A 24155-nucleotide genomic window follows, 5' to 3' on the forward strand; every position below is an offset into this window, starting at 1 on the left:
TTCAATCACCTACTTGTGATTGCACTAAAGGAGGGCAATAGGAGACTAAGACTTGCCTGGGCTTGTTCATTTCACAATAAACCATAGCTCACTGTGATAACGGAACACATCTTTTGTGCAATACTGACTCAGAAGTTTAACTGCTTCCCTCGAGAGACCAGTGCCTTTCAGATATAAACACAGACCTCCTGTTTATGTTAGCCATCAATGTTTTCAATGCTGGGGGGACGGGGCAAATTTGCACATACCATGAAATACATGTATGGATTGACTCCATCTACAGAAAACCCACTGGAGGAACAACACATTTGGGGCGTGGTAGGTCTGTATGTGCACTGAAGTGACCATGCCCATAACCAAGTGTTGAAACAGGGTGACCCAACTTTGATAATGTATCAGGGCATTTATGAAGTGCCTGTTTCCTATTACCAAACGGTGGCACAATACATTCACTGGGCTCAATTCAGTCTAGTGCTACAGATAGTTACAAATGCAATTAGTTAATTTAAGGCATGCGCCTGACTGGAAAAGTGGGAATTTAAATCAGGTTTCACTCTTTAGGGTTTTGGACAGTAGTCTCATATATTTCACTTCTGAATCCACACACTGAAGTGGAGCTATTTCTTCATACAAATCGCATTAGGTTTATCAGCATTGTTAGTTTAAGAGCAAGACACGGGTCCAAACTCAACAAAGACCTATACGCCACAGCTTGTCAGTTGTTGCTCCTGCTACTACTTCCTCCCACCCCGGTTTTTTGCTATCACAAGGCTGGCGTCATAACCAGTAAATTTTGCAAGCTCCTAATAAAGCAGCCATATGTGGCTGGTGGATTACATGTTGCAAAGGCCTACTGTGACATTTTAGTGAGATTCTAAAACAAGCAATTCTTTTAGACAAGGTTGCCAATTCCTCAAGTGTCACATCAACAAGTAATGGCACCTGCTTGCCTGTATTACATGGAGGGATGCACAGAATTGGGCCGAGATCCTTAAATTAAGCCTTGTGTCTTGCTTAAATACACGAACAGCCAACTCATTTTGGTCAAATAATGGCTACAACTGAGAGAGCTTTATAAGGTGTGCTCCAGGACCTTCACACACAACTGCTGTAGTTCTGACTTTCCATCTTTATAAATGCCTCCCCGTTCTGCATGAAAATGCTACTTGGTTTTAGTAGTATGTCATGCACAGTGAGGGGAGCCGCTATTTAAAAAGTGTGTCTGAATGTGTCGGTTCTATGGATTGGGACTCAGGGTATGTGGGCTTTCATACAGTCCTCACACATTACTGAAATACTGTAGAATTTGCTCCTATATAACTTGCATTATTTGGGATATGGAAAGTGCTGCCGTTTTGAATTTAAACTTTTGGTAAAATTGGGCTAAGACTGAAATCCTACAGGCGCTCACTTGTGAGTTAAGTTCTATTAAACTTAATGGAGCATCCCTCTATGCAGATATGCGTGAAAGTGCTCTGTAAAACTCTATATCAAGTATAAAAACAAGATGCTTCATAAGGAAGGTTTTCCTGTAGATAATCTGAATTATCATTAATCCTTATTACGCAGACTGGTATCAGAATACCAGGCACTTGTAAAGACGAATAAAGAATCCACTTGCCATATTGCTTCAAAAGTACAGATCCATTTATCAAGCATAGTTCATTGGCAAAAATATTCAGAGGTATGTTAATTGATGATAATTTAGTAAAGTACATGAGTTTTTAGGAAATGAAAACTTTATAGTGTTATTATAGAGAATGCTAGTTCCTGTTGCGATCTAGCTATATATATTTTTTCTAAAAAGGGATATAAAAATCTAATACTAAACTAAGTAAGAATCTATCATATTAAACACAAATGAATTACAAAATGAACTTTTTAGGCTGCTTAGTGGCTAACAGTTCTCAAGTTGTTCATAACATATACAGCAGCGAGCAGACAAAGCACTGTTGTACCAATAGTACAGAGCACACACACCATATCTTAAGAAGTGAAGTTTATGAAAGCTCGCGTCGTAAAATGACATTGAGGTTCAAGTGCGCAAGCAAGTCATCACTTTGCTTAAAGTGATTTCATCATCAGAAAATGGTTTCCATGTACTTCTGATATTTATTCACAGGCACCAGCGCAGAATTTGTGATCAGAACTTAGATATACATAGCATCTTTGTGGAGGTAACAAATCATTTTTTGAGGCATATAATCTAATGGCAAAGCAATATTCTCAAACTTGATCAATAATAATAATAATAATAATAATAATAATAATTTTTAAAAAAAGATTCCTAGGCTAGGATCCAAAGAACTATTCTGGGAATGTTTAAGAACTCAGGCATCCTTCCTTTGAACAGCAAGGCTTCAAACCACCATAAACTTATTTTTGAAAGCCTCTCCCCAAGTTTCAAAAATGGTTTGGTATGCAGCGGTGGGGGAAAAGGGGTTGCTTTCTGAGAAACCTAAGTCAAGAAGTACCTCTTTGGGGCAAAGGAACTAGTTATGCAAAGTTGTGGATGATAGGCCTTCTTGGTTGGCCTCAAAAAAATCCCCACCACTTTTTACTTCCCATACCTAACAGTTCAAAGGGAAGGGGGGAATAAACCCCCACCATTGCGTCTTTAGGCAGCTATCGTTCATAATCTCCAAACTGCTTTCTGAATCTGTAAGACGTATAAAAAGCAATTCAAATGTTTTCAGGGGAGCATTTTCTTAAATTGCAGCGATGGCAGCAGTAGGGGGGAAACCAGACAGACACCTGCTACTTCGGATGTGGCTTAAAGTTCAGTGGTGTTTTCATTTAAACAAAATACTCAGTCGCAATATTTCCGTATTCCTTTCACAGTGCAACACTATGCATGTCTATTCAGTGCAACACTATGCATGTCTATTCAGAAGTGTGTGATGTTCCACGGGACTTACTCCCACGGTAGTTCGTATAAGCAGAGGCGGATTTTTTTTGGCCGAGGGCCACTTTAAGTTGGGCCCACCCTCGAGGGCCACACGCCAACAACGGTGGCCGTTGCCAAAGTACATGCTCTGTACTTACACATGTATCGCCACGTACAGAGAGCAGAAACACAAATGTAGATGCAGGCACCCATCACACTCGTTCCCAATCAGTGTTGGGCTTGGTGCAGAGATTTAAGGCTCTCCTCTCAGCCATGTGATGCAGTGGGAAGGAAGATAGGGACTGGCGGGTCACTTTAAATGGCCTCGTAAGGACTCACCTAGTCCGGGCCTTCACTACCCAGTGCTGTGTAAGATAGCAACCTTATGCCATAGCTGTCAACTTACAGATTTGAAAATAAGGGACCAGCAGCCTCGAAAATAAGGGATCAGCAGCCAAAATAAGGGATTTTAGTCAACCAGCAGCCAAACGAAGCCTCAAGCGGTGGTGTCCACAGCGCAGTAACCCGGCAAAGGGGATGCAGCAAGGAAAACCACCATCACCTCTCGGCTGGGAAGCGCTGAGCAAAGGCGAGTCCCCAGGCAACGCAGCCAATTTGATCGGCACAAAGCATGCAAGCTCCATCCCCCAGTCGTTCTTAGACTCCTTATTGGGTGAGCAACGCAGCCAAGCAACACAGTTGGAGCCTCCCTCCTCCCCGGCCGGCAGGGAGGGAGGGAGGGAGAGGAGCTGCTTCCTTTGAAACCCGGGAAATTTAAGGGACATCATCAATAAGGGACAGCAGCGGGACACAGCGCTGGGATAAGGGACTTTCCCGCCAAATAAGGGACGGTTGACAGCTATGCCTTATGCACACCTGCAGACTTATCTGGGAGTAAACCACACTGAACTCCTTGGATAGGCTTGTGCTACCGGGTGTCTTTCAATTCACGAAGAGCAGCAATCCCAAATAAAAAAGCCAAAAATGGGCGTGTGTGTTATTTATGGGTTGGAGAAAACGGTCCCAAGTGCAAAAAAAGCAAACGACGTCAGAGACCCAAATTGCAAAAGCAACACCGCAGAATCTGTTACTACAAACGAACTGATTCGCATAGAAAAGGTAATTAAAAAGACTTACGTATCTGAACTACGTATAACCCACACAGCATATACGAAGTTAATTCAAAGAGCAGTCAACTCACCCATTTCACAGACAAACTTATGTTCAGTGCCGTTATGACCTAATTAGGAACTGGGCATGGCTTTGCCCCTGCCCCAACTGCAGCATGAAAGTTGTGAAGCGAAGCCAGGTAATTCAGAAGCACCTGGACCTGTTATGAAGGAAAAGCTCTTGTCAGCATCGTGACTGGAAGCAGCAGGCTTCCAAGTACCCAGCCCAACACGTGGCTTTGAAGAGCACTGTGGTGCCCTTGGTACAACAGAACATTTGGCAAGCGTCTTTTCTATCAGAGCAGTACTTTGACGGGAGAGCAAAAGCCTCTGCCAAAATTCTCCCTAGCATACAGCTATTAAGAGGCACAGGAGGCCTTGTAGCTTCTCTTCACATCGCCAGCTATGGCAAGCAAGAAGCCCTACTTAGCAATCAGGATTAACTCCTAGCGCAGCCTATTAAGTAACCCAGCTAACAAGGGGCAGGTGCACAAACAGAGTACCCCAACAACTCAATTTTTGTCGCTTGCACACCAAGTTAAATTCCATGTAATCAGCTGGAATTCAGATCTCAAGAAATAAGAGTACTGTTTGCCCGAAGGCCTTATCTCTTAAGAGTAGCAAGGATATAATTTTTATAGGATAAAAATTATGTAAAGATACTGAGACCGTAAAACTAGATGAAGTGTTTTAAAATACTTGTTCTAGTTATAAAGCTCTTCATGGTTCATACAACAGCTTTTAAGTACTAAACTTGTTAGCAGGCTTGCGGTACCAGTTCTACAGTTAAAAGAATTTCTTTTTAAATCCAGAGGTTTTGCATCCAAGAAAACTGAATGATACACACACACACACACACACACACACACACACACACAAGCCAGAATTAACTGAGGCACTTCAGGCAGGAATGGTACAAACTGGTTAAAGGCAAGACAGACATGTGTACACTGTTAACTTGGTTCAGAGGAATGGCTCTCTTCCCCGATTACAAAAGGGAGAGGAAGCGAGCCATCATGTAAGATCAGCACTCAGGTCTCAAGGCAATGGATGCACCAGAAATAAATAACGAGATATACAAGTGTCTATGCAGGTAGGCCGACCAGCTATGCTTGCAGGTAAGTGGCTACATTTGCAAAACGACTGCAGTTTTCCCCCAAGGTGATGGTGCAATGCAAGAGGAGCAACGTTTGCTGTTGGATTAATACCCGGTACATTTCACCAGAAGGTACCAGAAAACGTGCTGCTCCTTTATAAATGGTTGTATAGGTGATCAGTATTTGCCACTCAATAGTTAGGCCCAAAGGCAGATTCTTTTAAAACTTCTTTGTACATAGAGATAAAAACTTGCTTCTCATATCCACCGACTACTTGTTGAGATGGGAGTGCCAATGTGTAGTTCTGCCTTCAGGCGATTCCCATTACCGCCATGGTGTTGAGTAACTTATCAGTAACACATTATCTCACCAAGTACCTCCAGGGTCCATTTTGTTTTAATAATGTCTGTATGAAACCACTGGAGGTAGTCCAGATTTCAGGCCGACGGCTTTCTGGGGGCCTTTTGTTATGGACGAGAGAAAACAAGCTCAATATAGTAGAATTAAAGCTAATATTGTGGGTGACTGATACGATCTGGAGGCAGAGAAATTGCTTACATGGTACGGGATTTCATTGCCCTTCAAGGAAACTGCCTATATATGTGGGAAGCATCTCCTAGTCATCTGAGCTTCTATATTGACTTCCAATTCAAAGTGTTGATGCTGACCTTTAAAGCCCTAAGTGGCCTTGGCCCTGAAGGAGTGTCTCCAACTCCCCATCGTTCAGCCTGGACAACTAAGGTCCAGCTCCGAGGGCCTTCTGGAGGTTCCCTCACTGTGAGAAATGAAGTTACAGGGAAGCAGGCACAGGGCCTTCTCAGCAGTGGCTCCCATCAATGTCAAATTATATAAACAACTTTCTGAAGACCTGTGAAGGCAGTCCTATATCGGGAAATTTTAATGTGTGATGTTTTGCTGTGTTTTTATTCGGCTGGAAGCCGTATGATTGTGATGATGATTACTGAAGCCAGAAGTGCCTTACTAAAACACTCACATTTAAATAGCTGCACAGATATATATTTTGGTCTTGAGCATATGCACATATTGGGAAGCTCATATGGGTGTGTTATTCCCAACACAAAGTATTGCTAAAGAAGGTATCCATGTAACTGTCTACATGTTTCCATGTACACTAGCATGAATCTCTATGTACAGAAAGTCACCCGAGAATCTGCCCTGAGCTTCACACTGCAGTGTAACAGTACAAAGAGCATACACATCTGCTGATATACCGTATTTTTTGCTCTATAAGACGCACCAGACCACAAGACGCACCTAGTTTTTGGAGGAGGAAAACAAGAAAAAAAATATTCTGAATCTCAGAAGCCAGAACAGCAAGAGGGATAGCTGCGCAGTGAAAGCAGAGACCCCTCTTGCTGTTCTGGCTTCTGGGATAGCTGCGCAGCCTGCATTCGCCCCATAAGACGCACACACATTTCCCCTTACTTTTTAGGAGGAAAAAAGTGAGTCTTATAGAGCAAAAAATATGGTACTTAGTAAACTATATTACGGTGAATATAAATCGATGTACTGGGCCACAACCACTTTCAATAATCTCACAAACATGGAAGCTGTGAAATAGTTTTTGATTTGTCACCAAGTCGAGCATCATCGGCATTGTAGCTTAGTACAGACCCAAGGAAGGACAAAACATAACTTCAGCTGCCGTTAACGGAAAAAGAACTTTCGGATTGTCCTATCGGTTATGGATTTTGCCAACAGTAAAGGTGCTTCATCCCGAAGAGCATATGGGACACACAAGTGCACATTTGTGTTTTTAAAAAACCCCAAAACCCTGCTCCAACACCACAAAAATAAAGCAACTGTAAGTTTCTACAAGGATTTTTTTTTTTTAACAGTAAGGTACAAAACCCTATGCTTTCTAACTGGATCAACATTCACAACATGTGCCCAGTGTTGTTTTCACTTCTGCCACGGACAGAAGATAATGTTTATGATATTTTCATGTTGTCCCAGATTATCCTTGGTTCAACTCCCTCCCTGGTGTGCTTGGTGCTTTGGTAAACTAAAGTCTTTACACAATGCAGCATAACGCGTGAAGAAAAAGAGGAATGATTACAAAGTATGGCATTCTGTCTAAGTGCATTGGTGCAAACACCACGGCGGCAACAGACAAAGGAAGTGGGAGATGTGCAGCAATCTTCAGCAGTTTACTGTGGAGAAAGGGGAAACAAGGTAAAACAATTCTGCCGTTATTAAGGCTGCAAGCTGTGTGGCATAATGAAGAGTGCAGATATTCCCAGGAAAATACCAGGGAGTATCTCGTACTTCTGCATATTACATAAACAAAGCGCACGGCAACCCATCAACTGCAACCAACCATCTGCTGGGCCGTCTGATCTTTCATTCCGCCAGCAAAATTAAGATACCTGCCCACACGGGGCTGACACAAAAGGTCCGCTCATATATTATGGGGGGGGGGGAGAAAGTTTATTTCCCCCCTATTTCCTCAGCCCTCTGTCTCCCCACTTCTTCTCCCAGCAACCCCATAACAAAACGTCTCAAACTGAATGTAACTGACCTGCATGAATTACTTGAAGACTTGAAAACAGGCACTGATTCACAGTGTAGCCAAGATTTTTGTTTGGTGGGGGAGCAGACCATTTGTTAGACGGGGGCAGAACCTCTGCTTGCTATGTATTTTTATTGATTGGGGGGGCAGCTGCCCCCCTTCCCCCCCCTTCTTGGCTACTCCCATGCACTGAATGTACTTTTAATAAACACATAAAAAATCGAAAAAGAAAAGAAAGACTCGGACTGAACCACCCGACCTTCTGGCATATCCTAGCCTGACATTTCAATATCGCAGTCTCATTTAAATGGAGGCTTAACATGGCAAGCGTTGACCTGAACCATCATCACCCCTGAAAATGGGGGTGTAGGGGGGGCACTCAGGGCCTGGCACGTAACAGTAACCCAAACTATGGTTTATCGTGAATGTGCAAGCCTTTTGGTGCTGGAAGAGAAAATCACAGCTTATTTGCTCTTTCCTGGGTCCTGCTGTTGCCACACTACCCAGAGCTAAGCCACAGTTTAGCTTAGCATTAGGCACAAACATAGGCTTGTGGTTTGTCTCACTCCAAAAAAGGGGTGAGCTGCAACCATGGCTTGTTTTTGGTTTACAGAGTCAGGGGTGCATGCCCCATAATAACATGTGGGGCTTGCAGGGGAGAAATTGGCAGAAGACATCTTCCCTGACACTCCCACTTTGGGAAGCCTCTCTGAATCACACCCACCGAACAGTAAAGAGTAAGGAAACAGCTTGAAAACACAAAACTCCCATCATCCCTAGCTAGCAGGACTCAGTGGTCAGGGATGATGGGAACTGTAATCCAAAAACAGCTGGAGACCCAAGTCTGGGAAGCACTGCTAAGTGATCCTGATAATACATAGTGGGCAGGGTGGGAACAGGCAGAAGATGCTCTTAAAGGCTTGTACTGTATGTGACTAAAATAATTGTGATTGTTTTGTTTTAAAACACACACACACCCCAAACTGCACCTTCAAACACCAAAACTGTGGGGGAAATGAAGATCATCAACTAAGGTACCTTGTTTTAACTTTTGTAGTGCTTGCGTCCATGAGTATACCCAAAATGGCTATGAGCATAAAAGCAGTTGATCTACATGGATCAGGATCAAGCTTGATATGGTACCTATTTGGGGGAGAAAAAACAAAGAGCATGGTAATAAACTGAAAATCAAATTTTGCAAAGGAAACACAAAGTAGCAGCAACAGAATATTGTATGCACAAGTGGTAGATAATACATCATCATCATCATCATCATCATCATCATAAATTTTATTTATATCCCGCCCTCCCCAGCCGAAGCCGGGCTCAGGGCGGCTAACAACAATCAAATAATCAAACAATCAAATAATCCAACATTCTAAAAACATTTCATTATAAAAATTAATTAAAATCAAATTAATGGCAACCATTGAGCAAAATTCTGTGCAGGTTGCCAGAGGAGGGAGTCAGGCTGGGCCCTGACCAAAGGCCTGGTGGAACAACTCTGTCTTGCAGGCCTTGCGGAAAGATGTCAAGTCCCGCAGGGCCCTAGTCTCTTGTGACAGAGCGTTCCACCAGATTGGAGCCACAGCAGAGAAAGCCCTGGCTCTAGTTGAGGCCAGCCTAACCTTTCTGAGGCCTGGGACCTTCGAGATGTTTTTATTTGCAGACCGTAGGTTCCTCTGTGGGGCATACCAGGAGAGGTGGTCCCGTAGGTACGAGGGTCCTAGGCCGTATAGGGCTTTAAAGGTTAAAACCAGCACCTTAAACCTGATCCTGTACTCCACCGGGAGCCAGTGCAGCTGGTATAGTACCGGATGAATGTGATCTCGCAGCGAAGACCCCATAAGGAGTCTCGCCGCGGCATTCTGCACCCGCTGGAGTTTCTGGGTCAGTCTCAAGGGCAGCCCCACGTAGAGCGAGTTACAATAATCCATTCTGGAGGTGACCGTCGCGTGGATCACAGTGGCTAGGTCAGGGCAAGAGAGATAAGGGGCCAACTGCTTAGCTTGGCGGAGATGAAAAAATGCCGCCTTTGTTATAGCTGTAATCTGCGCCTCCATAGAGAGGGAGGTATCGAAGATAACACCCAAACTCTTAACGGACGGTGCTGGCACTAATTGCACCCCTGCAAGAGATGGGAGTTGCCCCCCCAATCCCATATCGTCCCGTCCCAGCCAGAGGACCTCTGTCTTCGAAGGATTTAACTTCAACCGGCTTCCACGTAACCATCCAGCCACAGCTTCCAAACATCTGATCAGTGTGTCTGGGGGCCGAGTCAGGATGGCCATCCATCAACAGATAGAGTTGGGTGTCATCGGCATACTGATGGCAACCCAGCCCAAAACTCCGGACAAGCTGGGCGAGGGGACGCATAAAGATGTTAAAAAGCATCGGGGAGAGTATCGCACCCTGAGGTACTCCACACACCAAGGAGTGGCGCGATGACAATTCCCCCCCAAGCGCCATAAGCAGGAGATGGATGGTCATCTCTCATGTATGATTTAGTTGGCCTAGATCAGGGGTCAGCAAACTTTTTCAGCAGGGGGCCAGTCCACTGTCCCTCAGACCTTGTGGGGACGACGACTATATTTTGAAAAAAATAAAATAAATGAACGAATTCCTATGCCCCACAAATAACCCAGAGATGCATTTTAAATAAAAGGACACATTCTACTCATGTGAAAACACGCTGATTACCAGACCGTCCGCAGGCTGGATTTAGAAGGCGATTGGGCTGGATCCGGCCCCCGGGCCTTAGTTTGCCTACCCATGGCCTAGATGCCCCTCGGAGTTCCTTCCAATTCTATGATTCTAAATGATTACACAAGCAGAAATCGATTTTACGGCATGGGAAGGAACAAGAAACAATATGCAACGCAGTAAAAGATAATACAACAAACTTCATATACTGATGCTGCTATGAGCTTCCCCCAATTTTAAAATCAATGCCTTTGGATGGAGTAGCTGAGTTTGAAACCAACCCGTCGTGGATTCTTGTATAAAACCTGCAAGTTCTTCTGGCGGTTACCTGAGATTCTTCAGCCAGTAAATGAAAGACGGGCAACTGAGCAGCACAATCAACGTGAGCAAGTTGAGGACGGTGACGTGCATCTTAAGACTGTCTACAACGCTGTCAACGGCTGCGCTGCCCGTAGGTGATGATGTTGCCGCTGCTGCTTCTGAAAGGCCATCTGATGATGCACAGCTCTTTTCTGTTTCTCTTTTGGAACAAGCGGAGTTTTGTTCCAAGTTCTTTGGGCACTATAAAATACAAGTGTAGGCATTAATAGGTTGATAAAAAGTTTAAAGGCGAACTTAAAAAGTGCTTCATGGGGAAGGTAAAAAAATATCAAGTAGTGCTATTTATTTAATTTATATCCCACCTTTCTCCAAGGAGCTCAAGGTGGGATACGCACCCTCCCTGTCTCCATTTTACCCTCACCAACAACTCTGTGAGGCTGAGAGAGACTGGCTGGCCAAAGGTCACCCAGTGGGCTTCACGGCTGACTCAGGATTTCAACCCTTTTTTTTTTAGTGTTCTCTTTTTTTAATAATAATTTTTATTAATTTTAACATATGAATTATAATACATACCACAAAACTTCACCACTTATACAATCTTTTTATGGACTCCCATCAGCACCTCTGATGATCCCCCGTTTTAACCACTTCTTATGCATTTCTTAAATTCATCTTGCCTTTAATTATCTTAACTAATCATCCTCCCCTATATCCATTTTTGCAATAGTTCCAATAATTCACCTCACAAAACTTCTTGCAAACCTACAAACGTATTTTGATCATCACTATTACTTTTCAAATAGTCTGTAAATTTACACCAGTGTTCTGTGAATTTCTGGTCCCGCAGATTTTGGATCCTTCCTGTTAGTTTGTCTAATTCTGCATAGTCCATTAATTTCATCCTCCATTCTTCTTTCATCGGTAATTCTTCTTGCTTCCATTTTTGTGCCAATAATATTCTTGCTGCCGTCGTTGCATATAAAAACAGCTTACATTCTTTTCTATTTATATCACTTCCTACCATGCCCAGTAAAAATGCTTCTGGTTTCTTTATGAATGTATATTTCAATATTTTTTTCATCTCATTATATATCATTTCCCAGAAGCTTTTCACTTTTTTACATTCCCACCACATGTGACAAAATGTTCCTTCTTTTTCTTTACATTTCCAACATTTATTGCTAACTTTATACATTTTAGCTAATTTAACAGGTGTAATATACCATCTATACATCATTTTCATCACATTTTCTTTTAAGGCATTGCATGCAGTAAGCTTTAAACCTTCTTTCCATAATTTTTCCCAATCATTCAGCTGTATATTATACCCAAAATCTTTAGTCCAATGAATCATAACCGACTTTACCTCCTCATCCTTCAAATGCCATTCAAGCAGCAATTTATACATTTTAGACAAAATTTTATAATTATTACTTAATATCTCTAGTTCAAACTTTGATTTATTTTCATCAAATCCTTTTTCTTTATAATCCTTTATAATTCTGGATTAGGACCTGGTCTCCCAGGTCCTAATCCAGAACTCTAACCACTACACCAGGGTTCCTCAAACTTGGGTCTCTCCAGCTGTTTTTGGACTACAATCCCCACCATCCCTGGCCACTTTTCCTGCTAGCTTAGGGATGATGGGAGTTGTAGTCCAACAACAGCTAGAGGCCCAAGTTTGGGAGACCCTACACTACACTGGCTTGAGTAGCAATGTAGCCAAGATATACTATCGCCCTTTCCTTTCCCAACGCTGCCATGATGCCAGTGTAGCCATCATTGCAGTTCCATGGGGGAACACACCAATATTTCCTGCATGCCCACTCCCTAGTGATGTACCAGACAAAAGGCAAAGCACAAAGGGAACAAAAGGTAGAAGAGGGGGAACACAAACATTTGAAAACATTAAATGCCAAAACTATTTTTGTTTAGGCAAGCCTATCCAGACATGTAAATTTTGAGATGGTTTAAAGTTTCTTTTACTGTTGGTTTAAATTAACTTCCAAAGTTTTAAATTGATAACTGAACAAACCTACCGTATCAAGGACACTTAGTTCTGTTCTGACATTTGAATGCAGTTTAATAACCTGTTAAAAAAAAAGTCTTTTTGAACTGCAGTGTATCAACTTGTAAGTGCAACTTATCTTCATCACCGAGACTAAAACATAATTCCCTTTTTAAAGTTTTTTAATCAAGTTTTCAAAAATTTCACACATACATTTCAGTACATAATAAAAACTTTTTTTCTTTTACTTCCCACCCCCTTCTCCATGGTGTTTGTTTCTCTCCCTCTGTCACGCCCTTTCTTCTATCTCTTAACCCTTAACGAAACTACTGTTCTCTTTACTCTCTTCTGTTGCTCATAGTCCCAATCCTGCTCGCGTGCCCATCATATAATAATATTTCTTTAAATAATCTGAAAAGGGTTTCCACTCTTCCACAAAACCTTTGTCACTAGGGTTCTCTTATTTTAGCTGTCAACTTTGCCAATTCTGCAAAATCCAACTAAAACACAATTCCTTTCTCGTTCTTTCATACTACGAGGGAAGGGCAACCTCCCATGTTGTTCTGAAGGATTCCCCAACCCTCTGAAGTAGGTTTTCAGTTGGCACAGAAGGCCAGGGGGGCGGTAACAGTAAAAAAAGTACCGTATTTTTTGCTCTATAGGACGCACTTTTCCCCCTCCAAAAATTAAGGGGGAATGTGTGTGCGTCCTATGGAGCGAATGCAGGCTCCTTGGCTTCAGCGATAGCAACACGAAGCTTCTGAAGCGCAGAGGGAGCGCTCCCTCCACGCTCTGGAGGCTTCGCATTGCTTTCGCTGAAGCCTGGAGAGCGAGAGGCGTCGGTGTGGAAATAAGATTTTTTTTCTTGATTTCCCCCTCTAAAAACTAGGTGCGCCCTATGGTCTGGTGTGCCTTATGGAGTGAAAAATACAGTATTCAACCAAGAAATCTGAGCAAAATGTGTTGGATTTTATGTGCACCAAAAACAGGGATAGCTGGATGACTTGGAGGCAGGGCAAGCACAATCTTTTCCTCTCATTTTCCACGCCACATCGCACTCAGCACCAAACCTATAAGAAGACTGCCCAAACCAACCTATGATTTAAAAACTTTAAAAGCATTTTATCCACACACTGTATTTGCCACATGCTGGTTAAATACCTTGAAGGTGTAATGAGCATATGTCATTAATATAGCCAAAGCTCCACATGTAGTCCAGCTAAGGAAAAACATGCAAACAGCTACGCACAACCTTCTTCGCGTAATCAAACTGGGCTCTGGTGGAAGTCGAGAGGGTCTGGCAAATGCAAACAATCATAATTTAATTCACACAAAATTATTATTATTATTATTATTATTATTATTATTAACAATAACAATAACAATAACAGTTATTATTATTATTATTATTATTATTATTATTATTATTTATTTGGAGGAAAACAACAACAATCTTTATTACGGTCCAGAGACCCAACAAAACATTACAATACAAATCAATACAGAGTTCATACAGCCTACCTCCAGGTTAATCAAGCACTTTGTTTAGAATATAGGGCTCGTTTGTTCTTGCCACCACCGATAAAAACTTTGCCACTGCCAACGTTCTAGCTTTTGTCCGGTCTTCCAGTAGGAACCTGACATAGTGAGCCTCTGATTTTCCCGGGAAAGGTACCAGCAAGGGTAGTATCAGTTCAGCCCTGGCCTGCTCATATTTCGCACAATGCAACAGAATATGATTATTATTTATTTATACCCCGCCCATCTGGCTGAGTTTCCCCAGCCACTCTGGGCAGCTCCCAATCAAATATTAAAAACAGTACAGCGTTAAATATTAAAAACTTCCCTGAACAGGGCTGCTTTCAGATGTCTTTTAAAGATAGGATAGCTGCTTATTTCCTTCAAATCTGAAGGGAGGGTGTTCCACAGGGTGGGCGCCACTACTGAGAAGGCCCTCTGTCTGGTTCCCTGTAACCTCACTTCTCGCAATGAGGGAACCACCAGAAGGCCCTCAGCGCTGGATCTCAGTGGGGGCTGAACGATGGGGGTGGAGATGCTCCTTCAGGTATACAGGACCGAGGCCGTTTAGGGCTTTAAAGGTCAGCACCAACACTTTGAATTGTGCTCGGAAACATACTGGGAGCCAATGCAGATCTCTCAGAACCGGTGTTATGTGGTCCCGGCGGCCACTCCCAGTCACCAGTCTAGCTGCCGCATTCTGGATTAATTGCAGTTTCCGGGTCACCTTCAAAGGTAGCCCCACGTAGAGCGCATTGCAGTAGTCCAAGTGGGAGATAACTAAAGCATGCACCACTCTGGCGAGACAGTCCGTGGGCAGGTAGGGTCTTAGCCTGCGTACCAGGTGGAGCTGGTAGACAGCTGCCCTGGACACAGAATTAACCTGCGCCTCCATGGACAGCTGTGAGTCCAAAATGACTCCCAGGCTGCGCACCTGGTCCTTCAGGGACACAGTTACCCCATTCAGGACCAGGGAATCCCCCACACCCGCCCGCTCACACCCTGAGCAGCCAAACATTAATCATGTATAAAGTATAACGGATCAGCTCAGACACCTTGCCAAACTACGATTTGTGCTAACCAAAGTTTAGAACCTATGCAATAGACATTTTCCAGGCTCAAGCTAAAGGAGGTGCACATTGCCCTTCAGAGGGTGTCCTCGTGTCCGTAGGGAAAAGTTACAATTTCACTCTGGCACTACATCTATAATGCAGCTGCGTCTGGAGGCTTACCAAAATCCATAACTATGAGGGTCAATTCATTTCACAGAGTCCCGAATTTGCTGTTTTTCGTATTCTTTCCCTTCCATTTCTTTTTTAAACTAACAGTTTTGGTATTTATGAATACTACTTAAAGATGCCACATCCTGGTTTTCTGAAAATAATGTTACCCCTAAACATGCAAATAAACATTTCACGTTTCAGGAAAAGGAGTCACAGTATTACCAAATATCTCTTTTGTACATTGAAGTTTAGTGAATCCAGTCTGTTTTTCAATTATGTATATTTCCCAAAGCAGATGTTAGTACTAGAGAATTATAACAGCACAAACACACTGGAATGGTTTAGCTTCTTGCGGGGGGGGGGGCAGTTTCTAGAAAAAAAATGTTTCTTGGACAAAACCTGAGATAGGAATCAAGCATTCTGTGGCTTTCTGGGTCAAAGTCTAAATTAAAGCATGATTACTTTTTACTTTGCCCGGATAAGATGAGCAAAGTTACTTTGAAAAAGAGGAGTCCTAAATAGAAAGATCAACCGTACAATCCAAGAATTTAAAAAGAGTAATTTGACGGAAAGAAAAAGGAAAAATCAAGTTTAATCAAGTCAAGGGCCATGAATTTTGGCAGCTGCATGTTTCATTCTGCCTGGTACAATAAGTATAAGTGCAGAAACTTGCTCCAATTTCCAAGAACTAAAATTGAAAGCAAAATCAAAGACCTCCTTAAGCCCACAAATGATATCTAGCCTATCTAACCTTTAAAAAAATAAAAGAAGGATAATAAACTCAATCTGATATGATTAGGCCAAGGAACAAAAATGGAAGAAAACCACTGCAGAACTAGAACAGAAATGTAATAAATGGTTTATTCCTTCATGAAATAAAAAAGCTTTTATGCCCTGTTCAGAATTTGATTGAAAAAGAATGGCATTTCAACTGGAAAGGAAAATTACAAACTGGCAATGGTCAGTTTGTGAATGATGTCCTGGACTAAACAAGTACCCAACTATTAACCTCTGACCATTTAGTATCCTTTGGTAGCACTCGATAAGGTTCTACCTTATGCAGAAAAACCTCTCTTTAAATGCAAGTTAACCAAATTGCCCTTACAGCCAGGTTAACTCGGCTTATTAGTAGTTCAACACTTAGAACCATCTCACAAAGATGCCACTAACAGCTAGTAAAATATTGTACAATGTTCTACAGTCCCCATGAAAGTTAACCCATTCTCTCAGCTAGTTAAGAACTATCCCCAGGTTTAGTATAACCACTGTTTAATAAGTAGGCATTACATTTTCATCTTTTATCATTTCACCCACATAAAATAAGAGCAGTTGGTTTTTTTACCTGGCCAAAGCTACATGCAATGAGGATGAGATCCTTAGAAATGAACTGAAGAGTTTGCCACACCAATAGGCTATGCCGGTTCCAAACATAAAGAGGATTAGAGATACAAAAGGAAACCACAAGTTCTGGTTGTTCAGTGTAACAGCATCTAATTCTGGCAAGGATAATATATCCCAGATTCCTTTAAGCCAGTTAAGCCTATGGGGGGAGAAAACACAAGATTATAGTTGTTTGCTTTACTTGCTTATCAAAAATTTATAATTAATCCTAATTTCAAATGCTATATTTTTTTAGTATGTATGTTACTGATGAGGACCTTTATTGCTGCATGAAGAATTCCATGGTGTAATGGAAAAATATACCAGCAAGGAACTTACCCCAACAAGAATTTAACAATATTCACTATTGGTTCTACTTTATAGGGCCTGGCTGCTTTAGTAAGTGCAGGTACAAAATCTGTGCAATGACCTAGAACAAGAAAAACGTATAACAAGAATCAGATGGGGCCAGTAAATTCAAATATTAACAGAAAAATCATAAATGTTCCAAAATTCAAGATATATTATAACCATTGTTAAATGCTAATTCCACTGCAGTAAAACTTCTATTTGTCATATAATGTCAATACTAATGCGCTGGTGGTGTGGGGAAACAGACCGACAGAAATTATTTACAGTAATAGTTGTATTCAGTTTTAGACACTGATTATTTGTGACACAGAATTCTCAGTTCCATGAATATATTTAAATGTGTTTTCCCCCCAGCTTGCAGGTCTGACCAAAATGAAGCTCCTGCCCTAAAGGGCAAATAACTTGGTGGATATTTCCCTAATGATTTGAGAAATCAAATATAACTCAAGCTTTAAAAATGTACTGACTTTTAAAAGCTCTATTTAGCATTGTAAAGTGTTTGCTTTAAAATACATTCAAATCGATAAGCTATACAATAACTATTGTTTATTCTTGCCAGTTAATAGCTTCCCTCCCCAGATTCCTATCAGTATCTACGAGATTATCAACCACTTTACAAATCTCAGGGTTTTTTTTTAAAAGGTAACAAAACAATTGCTGAACTACAAATGAAATGTACAATGAAACTCTGTTTTCTAGTTTTATAATAATAAACAAACCTGCGCTTAAAAATCTTTTCACGAAATGTTACCTGTTGAAATTAGGGACCTTAACTGTCTTCCATAAGCAAGAAGAATATTAGAAATTATGTACACGGGTAGAGTGCCACCATGGAATCTTATTACCTACAAAACAAGAATGTTTTATGGAAAAAATGGAGCATGCAAATATCACCCAATGTCCACCACAATTCAGTACTTACATAAGTGCTTTTTTTCTAAATACTTCACATACATTATCTAATTATTAAAAACCTGTGAGACATGCCTATATAACAGGTGGAAGGGCTGAGACAACAAATGGCTTGCTCAATACCACTTAGCAAATTCATGGGTGGACTGAGATTTCATTAAAAACTCCCAATTTATATTCTTAACCGATATGCTACGCTAGCTCTCAGGATATCTTTTTTCAAGATAAAAATGGGCTCAGTTTCTTTTCCCCAGGTATGAGTACCACACATTCTAGTGCCAAGAAAAAGCACGCAGACATATCAATCTGCGACTCAAATCTCAAGTTGCAATCAAGTACATCAGCATTGGCATGAAAGGGTAGGGATGTGAAAGCAACAATGCTCCCATAAATGTACATATCAACCCAGAACACGGCTTCAAATTTAGCACAATCAAGTTTCAGACTGTGATTAAAGATGGCCACTGTGATGGCCTGGGATTCCGATTCGGAGGATGAAACAGAGGAATCCCAGCCTGCACAGGAGTCCCCGCCTCCAGGGCCGGCTGAACTGGGGCAAGGCCTAGATGCTGAAGAGCCTGCACCTGTGGCAGTGCATCAGGAGCTGGCCCCAGGCGAAGCCCTTCTGGCCCCAGAGGGGCTTGATGACTCAGTGGCCACAGGTGAGCCTCCTCCAGGGCCCAGTAACCCTTCGGCCTCTCCTGATCTGCAGAGGCTTAGGGCAGAGAGGCGAAGGGAACTGGTTGCCCCCAGGAGGAGTGCTCGCCTTAAGGCCAGAGGAGGCGGGGCTCCTGGGGACCGGGACCGCCCCTGGCCTTAGAAGAGGATAAAAGCCCAGTCAGCCCGGCCCCAGGTTGCGGGAGCAACGTCGTTGTTGGCTTCGGACCTTCCTGTGTTCCTGATCCCTGCTCGGCCTCCTGTTCCTGACTATCCGGTACTCCTGTTCCCTGCTCGGCTTCCTGTTCCTGACTATCCGGTACTCCTGTTCCCTGCTCGGCCTCCTGTTCCCGACCATCCGGTGTTCCTGTTCCCTGCACAGCCTCCTGTTCCAGCGTTCCTGTTCCCCGCCCGGCTCTCTGCCTCGGACCTTGCCCCTCTTCGTGTGGACTCTGCTACACCCAAGGTACCTTACCCCCGGGACCAGCACAGCCACTTTATAATCAGAACTGTAGCTTTAGCCACCTGGGCAAATCAGGCCTGAATTATCTTGCAATCCACCAACATGTGTTCTGACTTGCTGGCTGTTTACCCATCTAAGGCAGGCAGCAAAAAAATAAATTACCAACACAATAAATGATGGCTGGTCTGAAGCATGACAAGCTGTGTTGACCTGGTTTAAGTTAATAGGATTTAAGCAAAACTGAATTTGCACAAATAAGTTTCATTTGCTATTCTGTTGCTGACTTGCCCTGCTTTAAAAAAGGTAAAGGGACCCCTGACCATTAGGTCCAGTCGTGGCGACTCTGGGGTTGCAGTGCTCATCTCGCTTTATTGTCCAAGGGAGCCAGCGTACAGCTTCCGGGTCATGTGGCCAGCATGACTGAGCCGCTTCTGGCGAACCAGAGCAGCACACGGAAACGCCGTTTACCTTCCCGCCAGAGCGGTACCTATTTATCTACTTGCACTGGTGTGCTTTCGAACTGCTAGGTGGGCAGGAGCAGGGACCGAGCAACAGGAGCTCACCCCGTCGCGGGGATTCGAACCGCCAACCTTCTGATCGGCAAGTCCTAGGCTCTGTGGTTTAAGCCACAGCGCCACCCATGTCCCACCTGCCCTGCTTTAGAGACAGCTATTTAAGGCTTTTCAGTCTGCTTCCGATTTTTCATAACTGCTTTGTCTTCTTTTAAAAAAGGCACAGTGCAGTAGCAGCAAGTGCTGGCTGAGAGGTGCGGTCTGATGTTCTGGGAACTGAATTGAGCATATGGCCTTGAGCAAGTCATTTGTTTGGTCTACATTCATGTTATTTCTTGCTTCCCAAGAAATTCCCACAGATGTAGACAGTACTGTTTGTTCTTGACGTGATGCGTGGATGGTATTGCCTGGCGGCAGGAAACCTGTAAACACATGCAATAGCTGGACCTCTTATGAGCAAAGCATTTTCTGCTTCCACCCATCCAACCCGACCGACCAGGCTCTATGGATGGGAATTATTTGGCAATGTAGACACCACACCCCTATTTTGGGGAGGCATCCGTTAGAGCAGTTGGGACTATCTTTTATGAACTACACCCCATTTTTATAGATGCATGCTACACTCACAGAATACATTTTATCAGATCCAGGTACGTTATTTTTGTTTTGTTATCTTTACGCATTATCAGCTTAAGGTTAAGTGAAACAAAACTTTCTTACCTGACCAAGGACTTGCAGAAAAGAGGTCTTGATGATTACCTAGTTGCAACACACATTTTAAAAAGTAGCTTTCTTTTTTACACAAAACAATAATTTAGCATAAGAACAAAATAATGAGAATACTCTCAGTTACTATGATAAAATAAGGTGTGCAGTTTAACAATCCAGCAGTGTCCCTGGAGGCCCAAAAAGCCCTGGTTTGTACAAAGTGTCTTGCATTATTTTCAGCTGGTGAACCAACTGCAATCCCTCCTAGACACTGACTGCTGGGCCACAGGGAACCATGCTCTTATGGGCTCCAGTTCAGGCTGCTGCAATGTATTGTTCAGCCTTGGAAGACTGGAAACTTAAAATACAGATGCTAAGCTCCTATGTGGACAGACCATCAAGATCATATTTTGTTAGTTCTTAAACATACACCAACTGCCAATCCATTTCCAAGCATAATTCAAACTTCTGGTGTTAATGGGTAAGACCTAAACAGTTTAGGACTCAGGAACCTGAAAGCTTGCCCAATTACCACATGTTTGTGCCCAGGTATTGGAGGTCTGGTGGGGGATTACCAGCATTGTGCGTGTAGAAATGTCCCTCCCAGCAAAGTCCACTTAGTACAATCATTATGCCTTTTCAGTAGCATGGTAAGATTTTTTTCCAGCACAGAATGTTTTCCCAGGCCTTTGTTAAGCGTCACCTAGTTAAGTGTCATTTTATGTGGGGTTTTTTTAGTGACAGGCAACTATACTTTATTTTTTGTTATTTTTTATCCTCAGAATTATTAACAATAGCAAAATGTGCATTTTAGTGGAAAATAAATAAATACAGCACTCTTAAAATGCTCACTTCACAAAAGGTGAAAGCTCGGTTGATCTTATTTAAAATATTTTATTACCAGCGTTTCACTGCAAAGCAATCCCAGAGCGGGTTACAATTTAAAAATCAGATCCATGTAAAATGATGCAACCATATCTGGTAAAACAAAGCAGTCCATTTGCAATCATAAGGAAACACTGAACAACAGGCCCAGGCACTAATTACTGAGCAAAGACCAGGGAAAATAAAGAATTCCAAAACTGGGGTGCCATTACCAAGAAGGCCCTCTCCTACTCTGACATATAACAAAAATCAGTTGGCTTAAATACAACCAAGGAAACTTCACTTCAGTTGTGCATCAAAAGACTTCCACTGTCTGTCTTTTACTACAATACAGAAAATGGGCCCCCTTGTTTTGAAGGGAAGTAGGGGAAATGTAACTCTCTTTTTTATACTTACTTCATATTGGCAATCTGAAGATGAATAAATGTTCAACGATGGAACAGCAGTGTCATTTTCAGGCTGGGCAATGTGCAGCTTTGCAGAAATCTCAGTCGAAGATGGAACCCTGTGGTGGTTAGGTTATTTTTTTAAAATAATGATCTGCAATGAACACTTGTCCAATCTAAAATAAAGTCTGATGTGATCCTTTTAAGTGTGCATGGCATTATGAGACAGGAGAACTCATTTTGTGCAGGAGGATACAATGCTAGCTTTTGCTGCAGGTTCCACTGGTTGTTGTTTTTTAATGACGAGCTAAAAACGAGACATTCAGAGCTGTCATTCATTTAAGAAGTGGCATTACCTACTGCTTGTCAAAGTTTCCATATCATTCAGACTTTGAAACTATGGTTGAAGCTAGTTTGCAAACTCTGATTAGGGTAGGAGCCATGGTTTTAACCAGTGGAGATAACACTGCCAGCAAGGAAGAATAATTTATTAAAGTAAAGGGACTGCTTGAACCTATGAATAAGTGACCAGCAACATATTCACGGCTCAAGCCTCTTCCAACTGATGATACCTTTTTGGAATTATTCTAGGAGAGGCATACACATGGAAGCATCATGACAAAGCCATGTCTCATGTGGACTTGGGAAGAAACGGGCATTAGTAGGAATCTTCTGGCTACTTAACTATTATTCGGTGTTTTGTTGTTACACACGAAACCTTCACCCTTCCTTAAAAACTCTGACGTTAAGATCATTTGCTATACCAAATTTTGTGGTCCTATTCACCTACATATTGTGAGAACGCATTCATATCATATATGGAAGTCCTAAGGTGTGACACTTTTCAGTGACGTAAAGAAATCAAATAAACTCTTACTGTGACAAAGTTAAAGAGTCTTCATAGGACCATGGTATATGAAGCTGGTACACAGTAGGTTTCCTTTCTGAAAGAAGCAAATGAAAGTACATAATAAAACCAAGAGCCAAGCACGTGATGAAATACAGTTTAAATCAGGCCACTACAAAAGGACTCTGCTACAACAAACAAATAAACTTTTCAAAACGTATCACGCTATCAAAAAGCAAGTCCAAGGAGTGTTTTACAACACCTTAGGTTCTGCTGTGACATGAGAGACCAAGAATGACGCCCAAATGTCATTTGACTCTCTTTTTGTTTCTTTAAATCTTAACACTTAAAAAATAGTCATAAAACAGCTAGAATGTATGGTTGTAGAATTGTAATGAAATGTAACAACAACTGAAATAACAATACAGTGGTACCTCGGGTTACATACGCTTCAGGTCACAGACTCCGCTAATCCAGAAATATTACCTCGGGTTAAGAACTTTGCTTCAGGATGAGAACAGAAACTGTGCTCCAGTGGTGCAGCGGCAGCAGGAGGCCCCATTAGCTAAAGTGGTGCTTCAGGTTAAGAACAGTTTCAGGTTAAGAACGGACCTCCGGAACGAATTAAGTACTTAACCCGAGGTACCACTGTAATGTGTAATTCTCTTATTCCAATAACCATCTCCCAGTTGCTCACAATCTCTAATGATTGGCATCTTAATTTTTTTGCTTCTTTGCCAATGTGTCTCGTCTATCTCAATTTTGCATTGAGCCACACTTCTCATTATTCACGTCACACTGCAGACTCAAGCGGCACGGCAGACTTAATATTAGGGCTGTGTGATATCATCATTTACCCGATTCCAACTCTGCAGGCAGGCACAGTGAAAGAAATAGAAAGAGGCTTATGAAGTACAACAAGAGCAAAGAGAAATGGCAACTGTGCCACTCAGCAAGATAAATGGGAAGGTCATTCACAGAACAGAAAATGTATGTTCACTTCATCCGTTTTCACTCTTAAGTGGCATTAGATTGCCAACATTAAGGAGAGTGCCGTCCACCCAGTTCAAGTGGCAATTAAAAAATGTCAGGCTTACGATGCATAAGCTTCCTCTCTGCACTGACACGCACTTCTTGGGCATGAGGATGATAAGGTTCTACACATCCTTGCTGGCATAAATGGGAGACTTCAAGATGCCAAACTGCTGTGTGATTGTTATCATAAGTGAAAAAACCCAGCCACATAAATCTGCCTTTGTAATGCCTAACATCCAAGTACTACCCAAGACAAAGCGAATCAGTTTGGATTAGGGAAAGGATAACTACAAAAGATCAAGTAACAAACTGGTAGTCTGCTAACACAACGGACAACGAAAGACCATGCCTTGTTATTAATGCTAACCTGCAAGTTCTGGGGCGGGGGCAAGAGGAGAACCTCAAGAGCAAACCAGGTTCATTTTAAATGTTGTGTGCCTGCAGCATAATGAACCAGTCATTTTACCACTGTGAACCCTGAAAGCTGCTGACTTTAATGAAAGGAATAATATTTGCATCCTATCCACATCACCATGTTT

General features: G+C 42.3%; 1 protein-coding gene across 1 annotated transcript in view; it reads right to left on the reverse strand.

Moving 5' to 3' along the window:
• Nucleotides 1-6219: 6219 nt before the first annotated feature.
• The window catches only part of PGAP1 (post-GPI attachment to proteins inositol deacylase 1), a 65026-nt gene continuing 47090 nt past the window's right edge, over nucleotides 6220-24155 (reverse strand). Inside the window, exons 17-27 of the mRNA XM_081016420.1 lie at nucleotides 22612-22678; nucleotides 21745-21853; nucleotides 20476-20514; nucleotides 17963-18056; nucleotides 17179-17269; nucleotides 16802-16999; nucleotides 13880-14015; nucleotides 12750-12800; nucleotides 10718-10950; nucleotides 8725-8829; nucleotides 6220-7327 (exon numbers count right to left, since the gene is read on the reverse strand). Coding sequence (XP_080872546.1) covers nucleotides 7189-7327; nucleotides 8725-8829; nucleotides 10718-10950; nucleotides 12750-12800; nucleotides 13880-14015; nucleotides 16802-16999; nucleotides 17179-17269; nucleotides 17963-18056; nucleotides 20476-20514; nucleotides 21745-21853; nucleotides 22612-22678 — 1262 coding nt within the window. The 3' untranslated portion in view covers nucleotides 6220-7188. The remainder of the gene's footprint in view (nucleotides 7328-8724; nucleotides 8830-10717; nucleotides 10951-12749; nucleotides 12801-13879; nucleotides 14016-16801; nucleotides 17000-17178; nucleotides 17270-17962; nucleotides 18057-20475; nucleotides 20515-21744; nucleotides 21854-22611; nucleotides 22679-24155) is intronic.

This window comes from Podarcis pityusensis, assembly GCF_964106645.2.
Source record: "Podarcis pityusensis genome assembly, chromosome: 1".
NCBI classification, from domain to species: Eukaryota; Metazoa; Chordata; class Lepidosauria; order Squamata; family Lacertidae; genus Podarcis; species Podarcis pityusensis.